The 23,614-nt window shown below is 41.9% G+C and overlaps 1 protein-coding gene across 1 annotated transcript; it reads right to left on the bottom strand.

Moving 5' to 3' along the window:
• Positions 1–424: 424 nt before the first annotated feature.
• Positions 425–19,452, bottom strand: fnta (farnesyltransferase, CAAX box, subunit alpha). Its single transcript, XM_080195043.1, has 9 exons — positions 19,105–19,452; positions 15,766–15,851; positions 14,563–14,677; positions 11,268–11,372; positions 11,046–11,172; positions 6,959–7,107; positions 3,855–3,917; positions 1,636–1,807; positions 425–1,008 (listed from the first exon to the last, which is right to left on the bottom strand). The coding sequence occupies exons 1-9, from the start codon at positions 19,302–19,304 to the stop codon at positions 865–867; spliced, it is 1,161 nt and encodes a 386-aa protein (XP_080051169.1). The 5' UTR covers positions 19,305–19,452; the 3' UTR covers positions 425–864.
• Between the last annotated feature and the right edge of the window lie 4,162 nt (positions 19,453–23,614).

The raw sequence follows: 23,614 nt of genomic DNA, 5'->3' as shown, positions 1-23,614 counted from the left end.
CCGGTTTCCTCCCAAAGATGTGCAGGTTAGGTTGATTGGCCATGCTAAAAATTGCCCTTAGTGTCCTGAGATGTGTAGATTAGAGGGATTAGTGGGTAAATATGTAGGGAAATGGGAGTACGGCCTAGGTGGGATTGTGGTCGGTGCAGACTTGATGGGCTGAATGGCCTCTTTCTGTACTGTAGGGTTTCTATGATTTTAAATTCTATTGGTTGATAGTACACACCAAACTGTAAGGTGCTTTAACTGGCATGTTCTCTCTCATTGACTAAGAAGTGCTATAACTAACAGTTCTGCAGAACTCTGTTTGAGCAACATGGTGAGATTCACTGTCTGTTCTCCTTGCTAACAGGTAATAAAGCTTGGGAGATTGAGCAATCATTGTGCATTGTCTGGTTAATACTCAATAACATGACAGAAAGCATTTACCACTTCCACAAAATATTTTATTGGCAGACAGTATAAACTACACAGTACTGGCAATGTGACTCTGTGAACATGTTAACTGCAATCATGGCAACATAAAAAAAAGTAACATTTTAAATAAATTCCAATATCTAACTCCTCCATGAATAAAGCTGACTTAGTTACAACTATGTTCTCTTGCATTGTATTTAGTTTGTAAGGATGCATTCAAGGCAAAAAAAGTGACAAAATATAATTGTACAGTTGCTATCCATTCCTAGCTTCTGTGTTTCAAGTATATATACATGTACAGAAAGTTATGTTTTTACACATTTATATATACAAGGGTGCTGTGCAGATGTCAAGAAAAAATTAGAGGAATGTGAAAAAACAATTACTGGTCACTATTTTTTGCCCTGTCTACAGGAGACGCAAACTACGGAAATGGCTTTCAGTTACTCAGCTCTCCTGAAGAGAGTCTTCATGCTCTGTAGGTTCAGTGGCTTCCTGCTTAACACCATACTTCTCTTTCAGGCATCTTGCAAAGTATCTCCAGTATTCCTGTCGGATTGTGTCCCGTTTTGAGGCTAGGGACTCACACAGCTGAAAGAAATTGGGATTGAAAGATTGAGAATCTAAACTGCATCCATTTCCCTCCCCTAATTGCTTACAACTGCCAAACCCCATTTCAACAACTTGCATCAACACAGCATCTTTAGCACACAAAAACATTTCATAGAATCTCTACAGTGCAGAAGGAGGCCATTTGGCTCATCAAGTTTGCACCAACGACAATCCCATCCAAGCCCTTTTCTCATAACACCACATGTTTACCCCGCTAACCCCTCTAACACTAGGGTCAATTTAGCATGGCCAATCAAGCTAACCTGCATATCTTTGGAGTGTGGGAAGAAACCAGGGCACCCGGAGGAAACCCATGCAGGCATGGGGAGAGCGTGCTAACTCCACACAGTGACCCAAGGCCGGAATCGAACACAATGCTAATCACAATGCTAACCACTGTGTCACCGTGCTGCCCGGGGATCATTTCAGGGTGCTTCACAAGAGGTAGCCATCGTAAATATAATGTCAGACTGAGCTACTGGAAGTGTCTCTTTCTTGGCATAATAAATTAATAATAATAATACTATAATAAATTAGGACCTGTTATTGTTACTCATCTCAAGTCCTTTCAGCCTCTGGGCTTCAATTCAAGACCCTTTGACTGACCTCCAGTGCTTTGTTTAGGATCTCCTCCCTGTTTTCACAGTTGTTCTCCAAGTAGTCTTCATATATGTCAATAAGGAAAGCAATCAAGTAGGGGGAACTGGATTGCTCCATCAACTGTAAAATCTGCTCCAAAAGGTTGGGATACTTGGAGAGAACCTGATCCTGTAGAATTCTTGGGGAAGGAGAGAAGATAGAAACTGGTATTAATGTTTCAAATTACAAGAATGTTGATTTCAAACCACAGAACTGTTACGGTACAAAAGGAGATCATTTAGCCCATTTGTCTGCATCGGCTCGCCAAACAAGCATCATGACATAGAGCCATTTCCCTTGCCTTTTCCCAGTACCTTTGCACATAGATTATTATTTGAATAGAAACAATCACCCTCTTGAGTGCATCAATTGAACCTGCCTCCACCACACTTCCAGCAGTGCATTCCAGACTCCAATCACTTGCTGTTGGAAAAAGGATTTTCTCACATCACGTTTACTTCTTTTGAAAATCACTTTCAATTTGTGCCTTCCCATCCTTGATCCTTTTACGAGCGGGAACAGTTTTTCCCTATCTACTTTGTCCAGCCTCTCATGACTTTGAACATCTCAATCAAATCCCCTCAGCCTTCTTTCCGAGGAAGATAATCCCAACTTCTCCAGTTTCTTCTCATAACTGAAGTTTCTCATTCCTGGAGCCATTCTTGTAAACCTTTTCTGCACTCTCTCCAATGCGCTCACATCCTTCCTATAAAGTGACATCCTGAACTGTACACAATACTCCAAATGACATCTAGCTAGTGTTTGTGTATGTTCAGGATAACCTTGATCTTATACTCTAAGTCCCTATTAATAGGGCCCAAAATACAATATGCTTTATTAGCTGCTCTTTCCATCTATCCTACTACATTCAATGATCTATGCACATATATACCCAGGTCCCTCTCTCCTGCACCCATTATTTTATATTGTTTCTCCATTTTCTTCCTACCAAAATGCATCACATTATGCTTTTCTGCATTGAACTTCATCTGCCACCTATCCACGCACTCCACCAACTTGTCTATGCCCTTCTGAGGTTCTATTCTGTCCTCTTCACAGTTTACAATACGCCCAAGATTTGTATCATCTTCAAACTTTGAAATATAGTAATATTGTATACCAAGATCTAGATCATTAAGATATATATCAGGAAAAGCTAGGATCCCAATTCTAACTTCTGGGGAATAGCATTAGAAGCCTTCCTGAAGAATATCCATTGACTGTTACTTCCGCTTTTAATTTTAACTTGTTGGAATAAAATTGACTATAGCAAGGTGGATACAAAATTGGCTGAATAATAGGAAGCAAAGAGTAAAGGTCAATGGATATTTTTCAGGCTGGAGGAAGGTTTGTAATGTGTGTTCCCCAGGGTTGGTATTAGGATCCTTGCTGCAACTGTAGGCACAACTAAAGGAGCCCAAAACTTTGCAATTTCTACAATAAAGTGACACAGTATGATGGAGACTCGATTCTGGAAAAAAAACCACCACTGTATGCAGTGATTTATAATCTGACAGCATCGTTATGAAGCAATGATCATTTAAACTACTTAATTTAATTTCACTGACTAATATGAATGTTGTTTCTGACATTCTAAGGGGACCAGATATCTCGGACCATAACAAACAATGTCACCTTGTACACAGTTCAATAGAACACAAGGATACAACCTGTGCTTCAAAAGGTGGGGGGAGTTAAATTCAAACTAGTCATTATTTTAGTAAGCAGTAGGCAGTGAAAGCAGATAGTATTAATTTATTCAAATATAATTTAGTCAGACTTCTTTCAAAGAAATTATATTTTGGATTACAGTATATGAGTGGGAAGTTTAGCGTCCTAGAAAGGGAAAGGTGAGTTTGGACCTCTGGGTACCAAAACCACTGGGGTTTTTTCTCAAACCATGTCAGGGTCTGCTGTACAGTAATTGACAGATTTATTGTTGTGAATAAATCCATTATCACTGTATCACATGACTACCAGGATCATCAAAATCAAACTTTTGTCTTTTTCCACCTGGAGACTCCTGTGATCCTATTTGTAGATTAACAATCACCTTGAGGTGACTTTCATTCTTATCAAACCTTGAAGATAAGATGGCTTGAAACTTTGATCCCTCTGGCAGCTTTATACCAAGGTTGAGCTTTTAATGAATATGATGCACAATTATGTAAAAAACTGAATATTACCCCTTCAAATAATTCCATGCACTTTCATTATGAGGAGCCTTTTTGATCAACTTCAGGGTGTATCTGTAAAATATTATACAATAATGTTAGAGATCAGGAACATGACAAATAAAGGCTTCATTTACAGACAGTTCAGTGACCCATTATCAGGTGTAATAGAGTGGGTGTAGAGTGTATCATAGAACCCTACAGTGCAGGAGATCATTTGATCCATCGTGTCTGCACCAACCACAATGCCATCCTGGCCCAATCCACATAACCCGATATATTTACCCTGCGAAACCCCCTGACATTTAAGGGGCAATTTAGCATGGCCAATCCACCTAACCTGCACATCTTCAGAGTGCGGGAGGAAACCCACGCAGTCACGGGGAGAATGTACAAACTCCACACAGACAGTCACTCAAGCCCAGAATTGAACCCGGGTCCCAAGGCAGCAGTGCTAACCACTGTGCCACCGTGCTGCCCTGTTGTTCACCTAATGTGTCTTTTGACTATTCCTTCAAAGTAATTCATGTGGATTATTAGAGGCTGAGACTGTGCAGGTTATTTTTAAATTAGAATGTTTTCAAAAGCTTGGCTGCATTGCTTACTCATCTATCATCGCTACCACAGACCAGGAAACAACATTAACCACCTCTCCCCTCCACAACCTTCTCTGGAAGGTAAAATTCCAGTATGCTAGTTTGTACAGGTATTGTGAAGTCTTTTCTATATTCATTCACTACAACGTCAGCAGTTAAAACTCCCTCCAGTGGCAGCCATCAGCTCTTACAGTGCTTATATGGAGAAAGGGATTACACATTTAACTGATGAATTAAAATGAACTGACTGCTTCTGTAAAATAGATTATTTAAATGGAATAGTCTCAAATCTTTAAGTTCTTTCCCTAAATATCTCAAAAGTAGTGATTGGAAAATAACTCAATTTTATTGATTAACTTCAGGACATTCTATTTTAATTTTGTTTTGGGAGAGGGAATTGTTCTACCTGATAATGAGCACAAAAATTAATTTAAATTAACTCGGGCGGAGGTATGTGTTAGCGGACAATATGAACACTGAATGTGTTATCTCCTCAAACAGGAGAACTAATATCTCAGTGGTGTCATGATGGGGCACATTTAAAACATTGCTATGAAATTGCAACAGGGAAAGGAACACTTGTGTGAATATGTGGATTTCTTGTGGGATACTCTGAATTTCTCAAATTGCTCCCATTACCAGCAGTTCATCCTGGTGTCATGCACCTAAAAATGCTCTCCAAGAGAAACTCAAGCTTTTAATGATAAAATAATGATAAACGTTCACAACTAAAGTTCAGGTAAAGGAGGCTCTTTAATCTGATGGACCTCACAAATACAGAGCATTAAGTTTACTGCCTTCTCATTAAGTAACCTTTCATTGAAGAGTGAGCTGTGATGCAGTGGCAATGTCCCTGGACTAGTGATCCAGAGGTCCAGTCTAATGCTCTTGGGACACAGGTTCGAATCCCACCACTGCAGCTGATGGAATTTAAAGCTAGTCTCAATAAAGGTGATCATGACAGCTATCATCAATTGTTGTCAAAACCATCTAGTTCATTAATCTCTCTAGGTGAGGAGATCTGCCACCCCTACCCAGTCTATGCAAAACGTGACTCCAAACCTGCAGCAGTGTGGCTGACTTTTAACAGTCCTCTGAAATGTTGAGTTCAACAGCAATTTGGGGGTAAGTTTATTTATTAGCGTCACAAGAAGGTTTACATTAACACTGCAATGAAGTTACTCTGAAAATCCCCTAGTCACCTCACTCAGCACCTGTTCGGGTACACTAAGGGAGAATTTAGCATGGCCAATGCACCTAACCAGCATGTCTTGCGGCCTGTGGGAGGAACCCGGAGGAAACTCATGCAGACCTGGGGAGAACATGCAAACTCTGCAAAGACAGTGCCCCAAGCCGGGAATCGAGCCAGGGCCCTGGAGTTGTGAGGTAGCAGCACTAACCACTGTGCCGATGTGCTGCCCATGGGCAACAATATGGGCCTTTCCAGTGACGTCCACATTCAATAAATGAATGAAGAAAAAACTCTCGACCTGTTAAGAAAATCTTGGGTTTAAGCCCCATTCTGGGACCAGAACACAAAATTCAGGCCAACATATCAATGCAGACTAACGGAGTGAGACATTTAATTGAGGAGCCATTTTCCCTGATTCTGAAGAACAGCACAGTTCTTCCAGTGATCTGGCTGATATTTATCTTTCCGCTAGCATCACTGTATTGGGAAATCTGATCATTGCCACGCTGGTGTTTTGAAATCTGGCTGCCCTGATTCCTACAGTATAAAAGGGAGTACACTGCAAAAGGAATCGACAGATGTGTGGGTTAGGTTGATTGGCCATGCTAAATTGACCATCAGCATCAGGGAGATTAGCAGGGTAATTACACAGGGTCATGGGGTTAGGGCCTGTTATCAGTGTAGACTCGATGGGCCAAATGGCCTCCCTCTACACTGTAGGGATTTTATGATTCTAATCCAGTGACTGCAATTCAGTTTGAGACATAAAAGGTGCTAGAACTTAAATAGGGTTCACAGTCTGAGGATAAAGGGTAGCCCATTTAGGATGGAGATGAGGAGACATTGCTTCACCCAAAGAGTGGTGAGCTGTGGAATTCATTAGTACAGGAAGTAGTTGATGCCAGAACATTGAACGTATTCAAGAGGCAGCTAGATATAGCACTTGGGCTGAATGGGATCAAAGATTATGGGGAGAAAGCAGGATTAGGCTATTGAGTTGGACGATCAGCCATGATCGTGATGAATGGCGGAGTAGGCTCAAAGTGCCGAATGGCCTCCTCCCATCTTCTATGTTTCAATGTAAATTCAAGTTCTTTCTTTTGTGTAAAGGAAAAGTTCATTCAGCAAGAACGTGTGGCCTCATAACCCTGGACTTTTGTATTCTTGTATTGGAAATTATTTGCAGTTTACTGTGTGCTGGGGTTTCACATATCAGTTCCCAGTTTGGTGACTTTTGAAAACTGAACATTGCCCTAACCAGAGGCGGAAGTTTTACTGTTGAATTAATTGTGAGCGGGGATAATTAAAATACACGTAAAAAGACTAACTCGACTTCCTGATCAAGCACTGCAGCATCGTCAAAGCCACTGGTGTTTGAGATGACAAAATATCGCTGGTTCCATGCAGAGTTATTTCGTACATCCTCTTCCAGAAGCTGATCCACATACTCAAGCTCATTGTTCCAAAGGTTAAATTCCTGCCAAACAGAACGAGAGAAGAATCAGCACCTTACACAACAGCACCTTGTCCATGCTGTGTACGAAAGGCTCCCAGTCATGTCCAATTCCTTTCCCAAAGGTTAAAACTGAGCAATACCTATATACGGTGGCACAGTGGTTGGCACTGCTGCCTCACAGCACCAGGGACCCGGGTTCAATTCTGGCTTTGGGCCACTGTCTGTGTGGAGTCTGCATATTCTCCCCATGTCTGCATGGGTTTTGTCCAGGTGCTCCGGTTTCCTTCCACAGTCTGAAAGACGTACTGTTTAGGTGCATTGGCCATGCTATGTTCTCCCTCAGTGTACCCAAACAGGTGCTGGGGTGTGACAATTAGGGGATTTTCACATTAACTTCATTGCAGTGTTAATGTAAGCCTACTTGTGACAATAATAAACAAACTTACAAAAATAAGCCAGGGTCTACAAGACTACACGTGCAAAAGGGGCACAATAAACAAGCTGTGTGCATGTACAGTATATTTCAATCAATCATAGAATAAAATCCCTACAGTACAAAAGGAGGCCATTCGGCCCATCAAGTCTGTACTGACCGCAGTCCCACCCAGGCCCTATTCCCGTAACCCCACACATTTTTCCCTACTAATCCTGTTGACATACGAGTCAATTTGGCATGGCCAATCCACCTAACCCGCACATCTTTGGACTGTGGAAGAAAACTGGAGCACTTGGAAGAAACCCACGCAGACACAGAGAGAAAATGCAAACTCCATACAGTGACCGAGGCTGGAATTGAACCCAGGTCTCTGTGGCGCTGTGAGGCAGTAGTGCTAACCATTGTGCCACCATGCTGCCGCAAAGACTAACCTTCTAAGTAGTTAATTCATAGCCCACATACTACTGCACCCTGACTTAAGTAGAACAGGTTTCACCAGATGAATGAACCAAAGAGACTATTCAGAACAGACCAACAAAAGGAAGGTCAAAAAATAACATATTTCTCTCCTGGTGGTGAGATTCAATAATGAGGATCGAGTCATATCAAACAGGAAGATGGCAGGTTCAATCTCCTCCTCCCTCCAACCCTCGTGTCTTTATAACATAAGAAACAAGAGGAGATGTAAGACATACAGCTAGCTACTCGAGCGTGCTCTATCATTCAATCAGCTCATTGCTGAACTACATCAACCCCATTTCTCTTCTCGATTCCCTTGATACGCAACAGTTTAATTGATCTCAGTCTAGAATATGCTCAACAGATGAAGATGCACAGCTCCTTAGGGCAGAGAATTCCAAAGAGTCATAACCCTGTTAATGAACATGTTTTTCCACATCTCAGTCCGTATTGATTAATGTCCCAGAGATCTCCTACTTTAATCCACTCTTTCCAGACACTCAAGCCTCAAAAATGGGACTCAAATCAACAAAGGGATGGGACAGAACATTTTAAACCAACCATCTTAACATCAGTGGTCAGAGTAGTAATGGAATCCTTACTAAAGCAGAGAATAAAAGAACATTGTGAAATACAATATTGAAAGGATTTCAAAAGGGAAAATTTTGCTTGACCAAGCATATTGAATTTTTTGATAGCGAAACATAAGGTAGACAAGGGCAATACAGTAAATGTAATTTATCTGAATTTTCAAAAGACTTTTGATAGTAATAGAAGCATAGGATCCCTGTAGTGCAGAAGAGCATTCAGCCCATCGAGTTTGTACCAACTCTCTCAAAAAGTATTCTATGATGTGGAGACGCTGGTGTTGGACTGGGGTAAACACAGTAAGAAGTCTCACAACACCAGGTTGAAGTCCAACAGTTTAATTTGGTAGCAAACACCACGAGCTTTTGGAGCGCTGCACCTTCGTCAGGTGAGTGGGAGTTTTGATCACAAACAGGGCATATAAAGACACAAACTCAATTTACATGAATAATGATTGGAAAGCAAGTCTTTACAGCTAATCAAGTCTTAAAGGTACAGACAATGTGAGTGGAAAGAGCTTTAAGCACAGATTAAAGAGATGTGTATTGTCTCCAGACAGGCCAGTTAGTGAGATTTTGCAAGTCCAGGCAAGTTGTGGGGGTTACAGATAGTGTGACATGAACCCAAGATCCCGGTTGAGGCCGTCCTCATGTGTATGGAACTCGGCTATCAGTCTCTGGTCAGTGACTCTGCGCTGTCATGTGTCATGAAGGCCACCTTGGAGAACACTTACCCGAAGATCAGAGGCCAAATGCCGTTACCGCCGAAGTGTTTCCCAACAGGAAGAGAACAATCTTGCCTGGATCTTGGCTTCCGGGATCTTGCGTTCATGTCACACTATCTGTAACCCTCATGACTTGCCTGGACTTGTAAAATCTCACCAACTGTCCCATCTGGAGACAATACCCATCTCTTTAACCTGTGCTTAAAGCTCTCTCCACTCACATTGTCTGTACCTTTAAGACTTGATTAGCTGTAAAGACTTGCATTCCAATCATTACTCACGTAAATTGAGTTTGTGTCTTTATTTGCCCTGTTTGTGATCAAAACTCTCACTCACCTGACGAAGGAGCAGCGCTCCAAAAGCTAGTGGGGTTTGCTACCAAATAAACCTGTTGGACTTCAACCTGGTGTTGTGAGACTTCAAAAGTATTTTATCCAGGCCCTCTCTACTGCCCTCTCTTCATAATTCCACTCATTTACCATGTCCAATCCACCTAACCTTTACATCTTTGTAATTGAACCCAGATCCCTGGAGCTGTGAGGCAGCTGTGCTAACCACTGTGCTGCCCCAGAAGGTGGTGTTCCATCAGGATCAGTGCTGGGACAAGTGCTGTTCACAATTTGTGTTAATGATTTGGATTATGGAATCAAATACCCAACACTCAATTTGCAGATGACACCAAATTGGGAGGGGGAGGGGCGGATGCAGGGATACGGAAGAGGATTGCAACAAATTACAGGAAGACATTAATAAACTTACAGAAGGGGCACAGAATGGGCAAATAAAATGCAACACAGATAAATGTGGGACGATATATTTTGATAGGAAGAATACAGAGGTCACTGAATACTTGGAATGTGCAAGTCTAGATGGGGTAAAGGAGCAAAGGGATCTCAAAATAGAAATACAGCAATCACTAAAAGCTGAGCCACAGGTTAGCAAGGCTGTTTAAAAAAAAGCAAAGCAAACATTACGTTTTACAGAGGGATAAAATTGAAGATCGGGTATTTAGGCTAAACTCACATCGAATCTTGGTTAGACCACACATTAGAGGACTGTCTGCAGTTCTGGTTGCCATATTATAGAAAATACACAAAGGCACTGAGGAGGACGCAGAGAAGATTTTGCAAAGATGATAACAAAAATGCATGGGGATCAAGAAAGCATTGTCAGGCTAGATCTCGTCTCCTGAAGGCCGACTTTATAGTGATCTTTAAAATTGTGATGGGTTTTGATGGAGGTGATACAGAGAGAATGTTTCCTCTTGCGCAGAAGAGCACAACTAGAGACCATTAATATAAGTTAGTCATCAAGAAATTCAATGAGAAGCTCAGAAAAATATTTTATCTGAAGAGCTGTGAAAATATGGAAGTTGCTGCAGCAGAGAGTGGTGGAGGTGAATAGCATAGGAATTTAAGGGGAAATTAAACAAGCATACGAAGGAAAAGGGAATAAATGGTTACTATTGTAGGTGGCAGGCCATTCAAGTGGAGGTCAAATATCAGCATGGGTTGAAGGCTCTGTTCCTGTGCTGTTTATCCTACGTAATCACTCCCTCAGCCTTCCCTTCCTCTTACAACTGACACACTTTAAAAACCCAAACTTGGTGCCACCTGAGCTGAAAACGATCCATCACCTTTCCCTTCCAACTTTATTTCTGTCCTTCAAACTTCACCTTGTTTAAAAAAAAGAAACTTCTGTACTGGGTAATCTGAAGAGTTAATCTTAAACAGAAAAGAAAGAAATAAGTACCTTAATCACCCACTGTCTGTGCTGCCAGGCATGGTAGTTCTTTGCATCTTGTTTCAGGATCCCAGAAATAAATCCCAGCTCCTGCGAAGCATCTTTCAACCATTCGACAATCTTCTGTCTGTGATACCTAGGAGCCAACAGAGTTACAAAAGCCTCACGTTTTCATTTCCTTCTCTAATCAGCTGTTTCTTTCCACCTAAAATGGCAAGTGCTTTTACTTACCAAACTTGATAGTTCTTGGGTTGGTCCTCAATAATATCAGAGATGTAAATGAGTTCCTCGTTGAGGTCCTTGCTTAGAGACTGCAATATCACTCTGCGGAAATGCCTGAGGAAAATAAAAGTGCAGTCAAATCTTTATTGCCCAGCACGCATGGGAACTGAGTGCTGCCAGTTAATCAAAAATGGTGCTTAACAGAGAGTTCCATTTCCCAATGGAATGCAGCGCAATACCTGCAGCATGAACTAATGTGCAAGAACTCAAAAAGTAAAGAACAGTATTCTTTTTCCTTCCAGTCTTCAACAGTGTATAAAACATAAAATAAGGTATAAAATAATACAGTACATAGGTCCGGGTTCCAGATCCCTGGCATGGTGGCACAATCGTTAGTATTGCTGCCTCACAGCGCCAGAGACTGCGGTTCGATTCCCGGCCTTGGGTCACTGCCTGTGCGGCGTTTGCACGTTCTCCCCGTGCCTGCGTGTGTTTCCTCTGGTTTCCTGCCACAGTCCAAAGATGCGCAGGGTAAGTGGACTGGCCATGCTAAATTGCCCCTTCATGTCAGGGGGATTAGTAGGGTAAACGTAAGGGGATAAGGGGATAGGGCCTGGGTGGGATTGTGGTCGGTGCAGACACGATGGCCTCCTTCTGCACTGTAGGATTTCATGATTCCAAAAGTCCCAAATTGCTTCCGGTTGGCAAAGTGAAGATTCACTTTAAGGTAACATTCAGTTGGCGATGTGCCGGCTAACACACAGTTTACCGTAGTTGCAAATAAGCTCGGTCAGTTCCAACGGAAAGAAATCTTCATTTATGCAGGACTGGGAGGAGGCCATTTAGCTTCTCGAGAGGGTACCACTATTCCATTAGATGACTGCGTAACTGGATCTAAACTTCACTCACCATCTTTGCTCCAGATACCTGGATAACTTTAACTGAACAAAAAAACCATCCAGCTCAACTCTGACAGATCCAAAACGCCTCAGCACTTACAGTCTTTTGGGGAAGACACTAAGTTGATCTTTCTCTACACCCTAGCTATGACTGGAATACTATATTCTGCATTCTCTCATTTCCTTCTCTATATACGGTATGCTTTGTCTGTATGGTGCGCAAGAAACAATACTTTTCACCGTATACTAATACACGTGACAATAATAAATCAAATCAAATCAAACCTAGAAGCTTCATACAAATTACCTTTGAGATGCAATCACTGTAATTAGGTAGGCAACATATTTGCGCAGATCAAGATGCCACTTACACCAATAACCTGTTCCTCTGCTTTTGCTGGTGTTGCTGTGAGAGCCAAGAGTGTGTTGGTCCAGTAGAGCTTGCAGAGCTCCCTTGTCTTCTTTCGACAGTAGCATAAGATTCTTAACACCCCTCTGGGCTACTAGAACAAGGAGATCAAGTCTTGCCCAAAAGCTCAAGACCTTTAAACATACATTGATCCCTCAGCACTGTACTGAATTGTTAAGTTAGATTGTGCTCAAACCCTGGAGTTAGAATTTATCATTTTACGATCATGAGGTGGGCTTGAAACTAACTGAGCAAACCCAAGGAGGAACACGTTCCTAGTACAACATTTACCCCCTTTACTCTCATTCCACACTCAATCAAATTGGTGGTATGCAAGAGATGCTTAGAAGGGACCTACAACTGACGGAAGCTTCATAGCTGTGCATGTCTGCATAATGCGGCAAAGTAAAGTAAAAAAGTATTGGTCTGCTGGAACAGAGATACAACTGGTACAAATTCTCAGAGATGTTATTGGGATTTTACAATATGCTAGGCAAATTCCACTTGGATAAAGTCTTTGATTCTGGTCATCATGCAGCAAAGACACACCTACTGAAGCTCAGAATATTACTTTCAAGTTAAAGCCAAGTGAGAAGATTAAAGTGAAGTCCATATGAATTTGTAAAAGTCAATCTAAAACAGAGATCAGGGAGCATTTACTTATTCCAAATACTTCAACACCCTCAGAGTAACACGAGGCAAAATAGTGGAGGCAAAAAGATATACAATGCAACTATGACAGGTAAATATACCACCCTCATCATAATGTTTACCTTGAAAGTATCGTCCTCTTCTGTGAATTCAACCACTAAGTAGAATTAGAGCAACAATTTTGTGGGAACCCCATCACCTCCAAATTATACACCAGCCTCACTTGAACATATATTGCTGTTCCTTCATCCTCATTCCCTACATAACACATTTGTGACAGCTCTTTCACCACAAGTATTGTTGTGATTCAAAAAGGTGGCACTTGAGAGCATTGCAAGACCAATGAACATAACCTTCCAGAAATGATAGAGAAGAATAAGAGTTTTAGGAGCAGATGAGCTGAGGTAGGGATGAAGACTAGTGATGATAAATAAAACTGATGACCAGGCTGAGAATTCATAATGGCCAAAAGTAAGGAGTTATACCACAATCGATCAATTACAATGGAATATGCGCAATAACCAAGAGGAATGACTGAGCCACATTTTGTTCAGACAAATAAGGTGATTTGCAGGACAAATGTGATGAAAAATAATTTTTCAAGAGGCACTTAATAGCATTGCTGTACAATTAACTGATACATTCCCAATCTGCTCAGGACTACTGCCAATTTTTTTTTTTAATTCATTCATGGGACATGGGCACCACTGGGCAGCCAACATTTAGCGTCCACCCCTAGTTGCCCGAGGGCAGTTGAGAGTCAATCACATTGCTGTGACTCTGGAATAGGCCAAATTAAAGACAGAATATTTCCTTCCTAAAGGCTATGAGTGAACCAGGTGGATTCTTCTGATAATCAGCAATGATTTCATGGCCATTAATAGATTCTTAATTCCAAATCTTTTTAATCTAATTCAAATTCCACCATTTGCCATGGCAGGAACTGAACCCGAGTCCCCAGAACATTAGCTGAGTTTCTGGATCAATAGTCTAGTGATAATACCACTAGGCTATTGCTTCGTCTAAGTCCCTCTTTTGCCGTAGGATTTAATTTCCACATTAACAACCACACTCAAAAGAATCCTTTTTATCTTTGTAAATCAGTAATAATTCTACAAGCAGATTAAAAGAACAACAAGCCCAAATTGCACAGGTATTTTTAATCAAGATTCACTTTATATGTCAATGCTACATCAGAAAGAAATGCACCATGCACCAAATGTTCTCCAGTTAAATAATGAGGTTGAAATCAAAAACACACAAGCTTGGGCGTAAAGGATTACAGCAATTTTTGCCTCGTTACTTTTCCACAAAGGGAACTGATTGCTGGTTCAAACCGACTTACCATACTGTGTAATTTGCAGCATTCAGTTCTATTGCATCTGTTGTCAGGTTTAGCGCTCGCTCACTGCGTTCATCAAGCTTTAGAACAGCCCTGAAGTAATCATACACGTCTTTAACTAGAAGAGGGGGAAATAAAACTTTAAGTTCAAAGTACATTTGCAAAACCAAATTACTAACACCTGAATTATCTAGAATTTAAAATATTTGAAAAGATAGTTTTCAAATGAGCATTCTGACTTGAGCGAGAGACCAATGGTTGTGTTTCTTCTCCACGATGATGGGTAATTCTGCTAACAAAACTGGTTTGAATATATAAAAGTTCATTCAGAGGTTCAAAGTTTCACAGCTTCGTGATTGAGGACTCCAAAGAAAGACCACTAAAAGCACAATAAATTACATGAGAACAAGGAGCAGGAGTAGGCAATTTAGCACTTTGAGCCTGCTCCATTATTTAATTCTATCGTGGTGGATTATAAAAATGCAACAACTTGCATTCATAATAGCATCCTTAACATAGAAACAATGCCTGTGGGTGCTTCAGAGATTCAGAGCAAATGAATGGCAAGCCAAAAATTGGTTATTTAGTATGAGTGACAAAAGTTTGGTCGAAGGGGAGAGTTTTTGAGGAGGGTCTTATTGGGAGAGGGAAGGTGGAAGGCAGAGGGATTTCAGAATGTAGATCCAATGCAACTGAATTTGTGGCAACCAACAGTCAGGTGGATGCACAAGAGACTACAGTCATAAGTACAGAGTTTCTTGGTGGGGGGGGGGGTGGTTTGGAGATATTTTAACAGCAATATGAACAGGGAGATTTAAATACAAGCTTAAGAATTGCACATTTGATGTACCTGGAGACCAGAAACCAATATTGGTCAGCAAGGACAGGAAAGATGGGTGAACAGAACTTGCTGCAAGTTGGGGTGCGGACAACAGAATTTTGTATAAACTGGTGTATAAGGGAGTGCAGAATGGGAGGCTAGCCAGGTGGGCACAGAAAGTGTTGACTCTGGAGGTGACAACAGCAGACAAGGGCAGACTGAGGAAAGCGCCAAGTGCAGAAGTGGCAATCAATCTTTAACTAGCAATTCAAAACCATCATTTATAAAAGGATAGTCAGTACAGTAACAGACCAAAATGCCTTGATGCCATCAGGCTCAGAATTCATTCATCCAAAAAATTAATTTAACCCCAATTCAATACTTACAATTCTCAGAATAAGCTATCTGAACGACTGGATTGGGGCCATCGTCCTGTGGAACTGGCTTAACGTCAGCCCACTCCTTCCGATCTCTGGAAAAATGATAGTTTCATTAGGGCTTTTTACAGCATCATGCAAGGACAACCTGGGTACAGAACCTCAAGAGTCAAACTTTATCCCTTTTCTGGTGTCCACGTAGGTATTTGCTCACAGTGGTATTAAATCACAGAATCCCGACAATGCAGAAGGAGGTTCATCTAGTCTGCTCTGATTCTGTAACACAGGATCTCACCCAGGCCCACACCCCACTATATCCCCGTAACTACTCCACCAATCCTCCTAAATTACACATCTTGGGGCATTGCCAATCCCCTTACCTTCACATCGTGGGACACCAAGGGTCAATTTAGCATGGCCAATTCATCTAACCTGCACATCTGTGGACTGTGGGAGGAAATCCACGCAGACACCGGAAGAACATGCAAGCTCCAAACAGTTGTTCAAGGCTGGAATTGAACCTGAGTCCCTGGTGCTGTGAAGCAGCAGCGCTAACCACTGTGCCACCCAATTGGATAGCTACTAGCAGTTAATCATTTTTCCTTTCCATAGGTTAGGGTGCTGAATATAACAGCAGCTTCACAGACCAAGATCAGTTATTATCATAGAATGCTGTAGGGATTCGAAGATTTTGCTCCAAAAAAGGATTGAGCCTGTTCCTCCCAGTCTCTAACCAGGCAGTGCCATCCCACATTCACCACACTTAAGTTACTTGTGGAGTAGGGGAAGAAGGTTAGAAGAACACACTCTTAAATCATTCAAAATGGTTTGCTTATCATTTCCTACTTTAAACAAAATCAACAGCATTCTACATAATCCTTGGAGAGCATACAGTAGAAATACATGAACTAGGGAATTTACAAACCACTGCTTGAATGGTACAACAAAGAAATTCCCTAGTAAAGAATAATGCAATCCATGGTTAGACAGAAGTCATAAAATATCAGCTCTGAAGGTTAAAGATCTGAAAAACATTATCTTTACCTGGAATTTACGATCAGCGAAAACACAGAACTACACACGGTGGTTACAACAGGAGTAAGCTTAGACTAGAACTAACATTACAAACTGAAGTAGTCTGTTAAACTACTAGTCACTGCTGGTGAATGATTCTGATATGCTGAGTGCATCGGTTTGGAAATCATTACAAACCACAACCTGGGAATGAAGCTTTCCTGTGGCTGATCTGGTCAGCAGATGGGGGGCTATATGCAGCATTAGTCAAAATTTTGAACACTACAATTTCAAGTCATTGTTCGCCTTCCATCTTGTCAGGTGATGGTTTGCACTGTGCTGGTCAACACTCTGCCTCATGTGGCCCAGGTGTCCCACTTTGACAGGGCGGTCTCTACCAAATTTGCAACAAGGTAGTTTGGATTTTAGGTTTCTACATGGTCTACGGTGTTCCATGACAAGAATTTACATTTCTGTAGAAGTGGACTTGCTTGTATCCTTTTCCCTTACATGAAAAGGCGTACCAACCGACTCAAAAACAGCTTCTTCCCTGCTGCTATCAGACTTTTGAACGGTCCTACCGCATATTAAGCTGATCTTTCTCTACACCCTAGCTATGACTAACACCATATTCTGCACAAGAGAGAAAATGCTGGAAAATTTCAGCAGGTCTGGCAGCATCTGTAAGGAGAGAAAAGAGCTGATATTTTGAGTCCAGGTGACCCTTTGTTAAAGCTTTGATAAAGGATCATCTGTACTCAAAACATCAGCTCTTTTCTCTCCTTTGGTCTGTAACAGCTTGCAAGAAACAATACTTTTCATCGTATTGTCATATACCTATGACAATAATAAATCAATTCAATTAAAACAACACCATTACTCCAAGTTACTAAAATCACTCTGGTCTGATTATCAGTGAGACTCAAAAGCATGAACACAACACTAATTGGTGCTGCCATCAGTGTGGATTGAGAGATAATCTTAGCCAGGTCCACTCCACATTGTGATATATGGCTTCAGTGGAATTGTGTGCATGCACTTTGCAATGATGTTGATTTGGGCCATCAGTGCCAAACGGATTGCAGGGAAGCTTCTTCCCCACTGCCATCAGACTTTTGGATGACCCTGCCATACATTAAGCTGAAACAAAAACAGAAAATACTGGAGAAACTCAGCAGATCTGACAGCATCTACGGAGAGAATAGAGCCAACCTTTTGAGTCTGGATGACCCTTCATCAGGACTGAAGAAGCTTTATTTCAGATTCCAGCATCTGCAGTATTTTGCAGCTATACTAAGCTGATCTTTCTCTATACCCTAGCTTTGACTGTAACACTATGTTCTGCAATCTTATCCTTTAGGGTGGCACTGTGGCACAATGGTTAGTACTGCTGCCAAACAGCGCCAGGGACCAGGGTTAACTTCCAGCCTTGGGTCAGTGTCTGAGTGGAGTTTGCATGTTCTCCCCGTGTCTGTGTGGGTTTCCTTCCACAGTCCAAAAGATGTGCTGGTTAGGTACATTCGCCATGCTAAAGTCTCCCTTTGCATATCCGAACAGGCACCCAAGTGCAGCGATTAGAGGATTTTCACAGTAACTTCATGACAGTGTTAATGTAAGCCTACTTGTGACACTAATAAATAAAGTTTAAAACTTTTCCTTCTCCCCTATGTACTCTATGGGCGGTCTGCCTTGTCTGTGTGGCGCGCAGGAAACAATACTTTCACCGTATCCCAACACACCTGACAACAAATAAATCAAATTGAACGGCAAACAGGAATGAGTGGCACTGCACGTTGCAAATCCCAAATTTGTCTGGTTCCAGCTTTTGGGAATACTGAGCTGCACAAACCACAACTCAGGCAGTGGCTGGGCTCAGGAGGGTGAGGAGCCGCTGCGGGGGCAGATGGTGACAAGAGGCCTGTTTCAAGGTGGTGCTGGAGCATGGTGGCAGCATACCCACTAATTCTATCTTTCACTCTGCTTTTAAAGCTGTAGTCTCTTTTAAACTCTGTAACAATTTATACTATATTACATTAGGTTGATTTTTTTTCCACTCTAGCTGTGACTGTAACACTACATTCTGCACCCTTTCCTTCTCTATGAATGGTATACTTTGACAGTAACACCCACAATGAACAATATTTTTCACTGTATATTAATATATGTGACAATAATAAATCAAATTGCCTCAATTAGCCCCGGGCTCAAGTACCCTCAGGCCCCGGCCTCAGTTACCCCAAGGCCCCGGCCCTTAGTTACCCTCAGGCCCCGGGCACCGTTACCCATCCCCGGGCTCAGTTGCAGCCCCAGCCCCGGCGCCCCCCGCTCCCTCACCGGTAGAAGGTGTACCCGTCGCTCCTGCGGCCGCCCGCTCCGCTCTCCGAGTCCCCGGACGCCCTCCGCCCGCCCTCGGTGCTCAGCTCCTCCCAGGCCGGGCCCTGCAGCACCAGCGGCGGCGGCAGCTCCGGCTCGGCTCCCGGGGCCGCCTCTCCCCGGCTCTCGCTCTCATCCTCCCGCTCCGCCAGCGCCGCCATCCCCGGAGTGACCGCGCCCTGCAGCCCGGATCAGTGCCGGCTCCTGGAGGAACAGCGCCCAGACTGCAAGCCGGAGCTCAGCTACAGCCAGAGCTCCATCTGAAACCCACTCCCCACCCAGATTAACACAGATCCGAATCTAGAACTCAATCTGAATCCAGAACTACCGCCAATGTAGATCTGAATCCAGAACTATCACAAACCTAGATCTGAATCCAGAACTACCGCCAATCTCGATCTGAATCCAGAGCTATCGCCAATCTAGATCTGAATCCAGAGCCACCCCGAATCTAGATCTGAATCTAGAGCTATCGTTAATCTGGATCTGAATCCAGAGCTATCGCCAATCTAGATCTTAATCAAGAACTACCACCAATCTCGATCTGAATCCAGAACTATCACAAACCTAGATCTGAATCCAGAGCAGCCCTGAATCTAGATCTGGATCCAGAGCTATCGTTAATCTGGATCTGAATCCAGAACTACCACCAATCTAGACCTGAATCCAGAGCTATCGTTAATCTGGATCTGAATCCAGAACTACCACCAATCTCAATCTGAATCCAGAACTATCACAAATCTAGATCTGAATCCAGAGCCGCTCTGAATCGAGCTCTGAGTCAAGAGCTATTGCCAATCTAGATCTAAAACCTCAGCCACCACCAATCTAGATCTGAATCCAGAACTATTGTCAATTTAGATCTGAATCCAAAGCCACCACAAATCTAGATCTGAATCTAGCACTATAGTGAACCTAGGACTGAATCCAGAACTATTGCTTATCTAAAACCAGAGCTACCCCGAATCTACAAGTGAATTCAGTACTCAAAGCTACAAAGAACAGTACAGCACAGGAACTATCCTTCCCTGAGCCAATCACGTTGTCCCATCTACCATTTACATCCCTCTATTCCCTACCTGTTCATATGCCTTTCCAGATAAGTCTTAAATGTGTCTGCCTCAACCACCTCACTTGGCAGTGCATTCCAGGCCACCACCACCCTCTGTGTAAAAAAACCTTCCCCTGTGCATCTCCAATCGAGATCAGAATCCAGAGCTACATCAAATCTAGATCCAAATGCAGAGCTACTGCAAACTTAGATCTGAATCAAGAGCTATCACAAATCTAGATCGGAATCCAGAGCTAGAGTGAATCTAAATCTGAATCTAGAGCTGGAGCAAATCCAGATCTGAATCCAGAACTACAGCGAATCTAGATCTGAACCCAGAGCTACAGCAAATCTCTATCTGAATCCAGAGCTACCACAAATTTAGATGCAGAGTTAGAGAGGATCTTGATCTGAACTCCAGTAGATCAGAATCTTGGACCCTTAGCTACAGTGCAAAAAGGCCTGGAACCAAACCTAAAGCCATTGTCGTGGTTCCCCAGGACGACAACTGATTTTAACCGTTTGAAACAGAGAGCCTGAGTCGTAATCCTCCAAGCAGTAGACTTTATTTTCCAGTACAAGACAATAAAGCCGGGATGTCCGGATCAATCCAATGAATCATTCTGCTTACAGTCTTTTTATACACATTACAGCTCCATATCTCAGAACTCTTATCTTACCCTTAGATTTCCTTGTTTTAGCCATCATTATTTCTGGGCTAGCCCTTTATCTACCCTGCTTGAGATTGGTTCCTCATTAGTACATCTCTTTGTCCTTGAAACCATGGTAGTTCCAGTCTCTGCCCTTATCCAAACTATTCTGTTTATAAAATAATCGTAGCTTAGCTAACTTAGATCAATTAGTGAAGAAAACGTGTTTATTTTACTCTCCTTTTTGCTATAGTCACGTATTAAGCTGGACAACGTCCAGTGTTCCTCAGGAGGCTACTGTCTATATTTATTAATAAGTGTTTACTATACCAACTTTGGTGGGTTACATGGGTAACTATATTGATTACATGTCATTCAATCATACTTATTTGATTATCATACTACAATTAGCTAACATACTTCTGTGATTATACTGGTTTCATTCCATCTTCCATTTTGAATCTCTTTTATTACACCAATTCCAAGATACTGATTCCAATCACAAACATTGATTCCAATTACAAACATTAGAGCAAATTTTCTCACACCATCTTTGGATGAAGATTTAATTGCTGGATCTAGATCTAAATCCAGATCTAAATCTAGAGCTGGAGAGGATCTAGATCTGAATCCAGGTAGATATTATCTTGGACCTAGAGCTAGAGTAGATGTGAAGGTGCAAGCAGACCTGGATCTAAACCTAGAATTACTTCTAAATCTAGGTCGGAACTTAATAGTTGGATCTAGATCTAAATCCGTACCTGATTCTAGAGCTAGAGTGTATCTAGATCTGAATCCAGAGCTAGATCTGAATCTAGAACTAAATCTGGATTAAATTCATACCCTGGATCTAAACCTAGAGCCAGCACCGGATCTAGATTTGCATCAGCAATGTGAACGTAAAGCTAGATCTGTATTAAGATTTTACCCTGAAGCTAATTTTTAGAAGTCATCTACAGGATGTGGACATCTGGTTCTACATCTGCATCTAGAACTGGATGTAGATCTAAATTTGTGATCCAGACCTGGATCAGGACCTTTCATCCCAGGTGTTTCAACTACTAAGTCACTGATAAGCCACAATGGTATGGCTGAGCAACTGGTATATGTTGTTGGAACAAAGAATTGTTGGATGAGAAAAAGACCAAGTCCATCCAGTGACAAGCAGGAGCTGAGTGCAGGTTAAACAAGGGAGAGGTACTGTACATGCTACAATGAAATGTCATAAACATATTCAATCAGTAACATGGAAGTGTTTCTGTGATTAGGAAACAGGGAGGCCAGAGTGAAAAAAAAACTAGTAGTGACAGAAGACCAATATTGCAAGAAAGACTGCAGCTGACATTAATCCATGGTGTCTTTCATTAAGTATTGGATCTGGTCTACCTAAGACTTGTTAGTTCACATTGGTCAAATTGTTCTTTCCCATCTACCTTCTCCATGCTCCTTTACTGTCACTTGTGAATCATCTGTTCCCATTTTTTGACGGTGGTCCTTTACTTTAAACACCTAGATTTGGCATTTGAACCAGCTGCTACTTGGGAGCAGAGGGATGACACTCTTCTTTGCAATATGCATACTTTCTTCACTCATTCTGCCCTGTAAGTAGTGCATGAAATCAAATTTGTTCAGGATTGGTAATTTGTGATATTCAGGAAATGCTGGAGCTACAGGTTCAGTTGACAAATGAAAACAGCAAATTGTCTGTTGCGCCATCTCAAGCACCCAGCCTTTTGTGAGGTAGTTGCTCTTGGTCCCATAGTCAATACTTCCAACCTTGAGTGACTGTGTGGAGTTTGCATGTTCTCCTTGTGTGTGCGAGGTTTCCTGTGATTCCTCCAGTTTCCTCCCACATTCCAAAGATGTGCAGGTTAGGTGAATTGGCCATGGTAAATGCACAGATTATAGGATAGCGTGTCGAGGTGGGCCTAGGTAAGATGCTCTTTTGGAGAATTGGTGCAGATTTGATGGGCAGCTTTCTGCACTGTAGGGATTCTATGCTTCATACATATGGTCAATGACAGTAACATGAACCAGGTGCAAATATTGTCATTTACAGCTGCTTCCAATAACTTCTTATTGACAAATTGCTCAACTGGAACCTGGGCTATATTTAGAGATATAAATTTGAGCAAGTATAAGATTTTCAGAGTGTAGATTTCCAAATCAGATCAGACAATACAAAAAGGACAAATTTGGAGAAAATCAATTATTTGGAACAATGTTATAATTCATTTGGCAGAATGCAACCCAGTCTTATTTTCAAGTTATCACAAAATTATGAAGACTGGCAGAAATACAGGCCAAAGCGAGAGGTTAGATAGACTTACATAGAGTCTGCAGGAGAAAGACAGATCATTAAGACCAACAAGTCAATGCTGGCGTTTATGCTGCACAAACCAGCTTCCTCCCACCTCTCTTCATCTAACTCAGTGAAGGGCAAGCTAAGTTAGTGAATAGGCCACATGAGTGGTCTTCCTTCATCTCAGTGGGCCGTAAGATTGAAATCATGGCTTATTCATGAACCATGACCCCATGAATAAGATTAAATACACACCAAATATTTCATAACGGGGTATAGAAAATGATTAATCATTTATATATTAATAGAACTATCAACTTCAAATGGTGAGAACAAAATAAATATTTACACTTTGGACATAGAGGGAGTGCACGGCTTTCACAGTCAGTGTTGTGAGCAATCAGCATACACATCTCACTTCATTTGTCCGTGCTTTATGCGCATTTCGCTTCAGTCATACTGTGGGAA

This window comes from Carcharhinus amblyrhynchos, chromosome 1 (assembly GCF_965287045.1).
Source record: "Carcharhinus amblyrhynchos chromosome 1, sCarAmb.v2.hapA, whole genome shotgun sequence".
Taxonomy (NCBI): Eukaryota; Metazoa; Chordata; class Chondrichthyes; order Carcharhiniformes; family Carcharhinidae; genus Carcharhinus; species Carcharhinus amblyrhynchos.
Note: the sequence above shows the minus strand (reverse complement) of the source record. Positions and strands in the feature narration are given on the sequence as shown.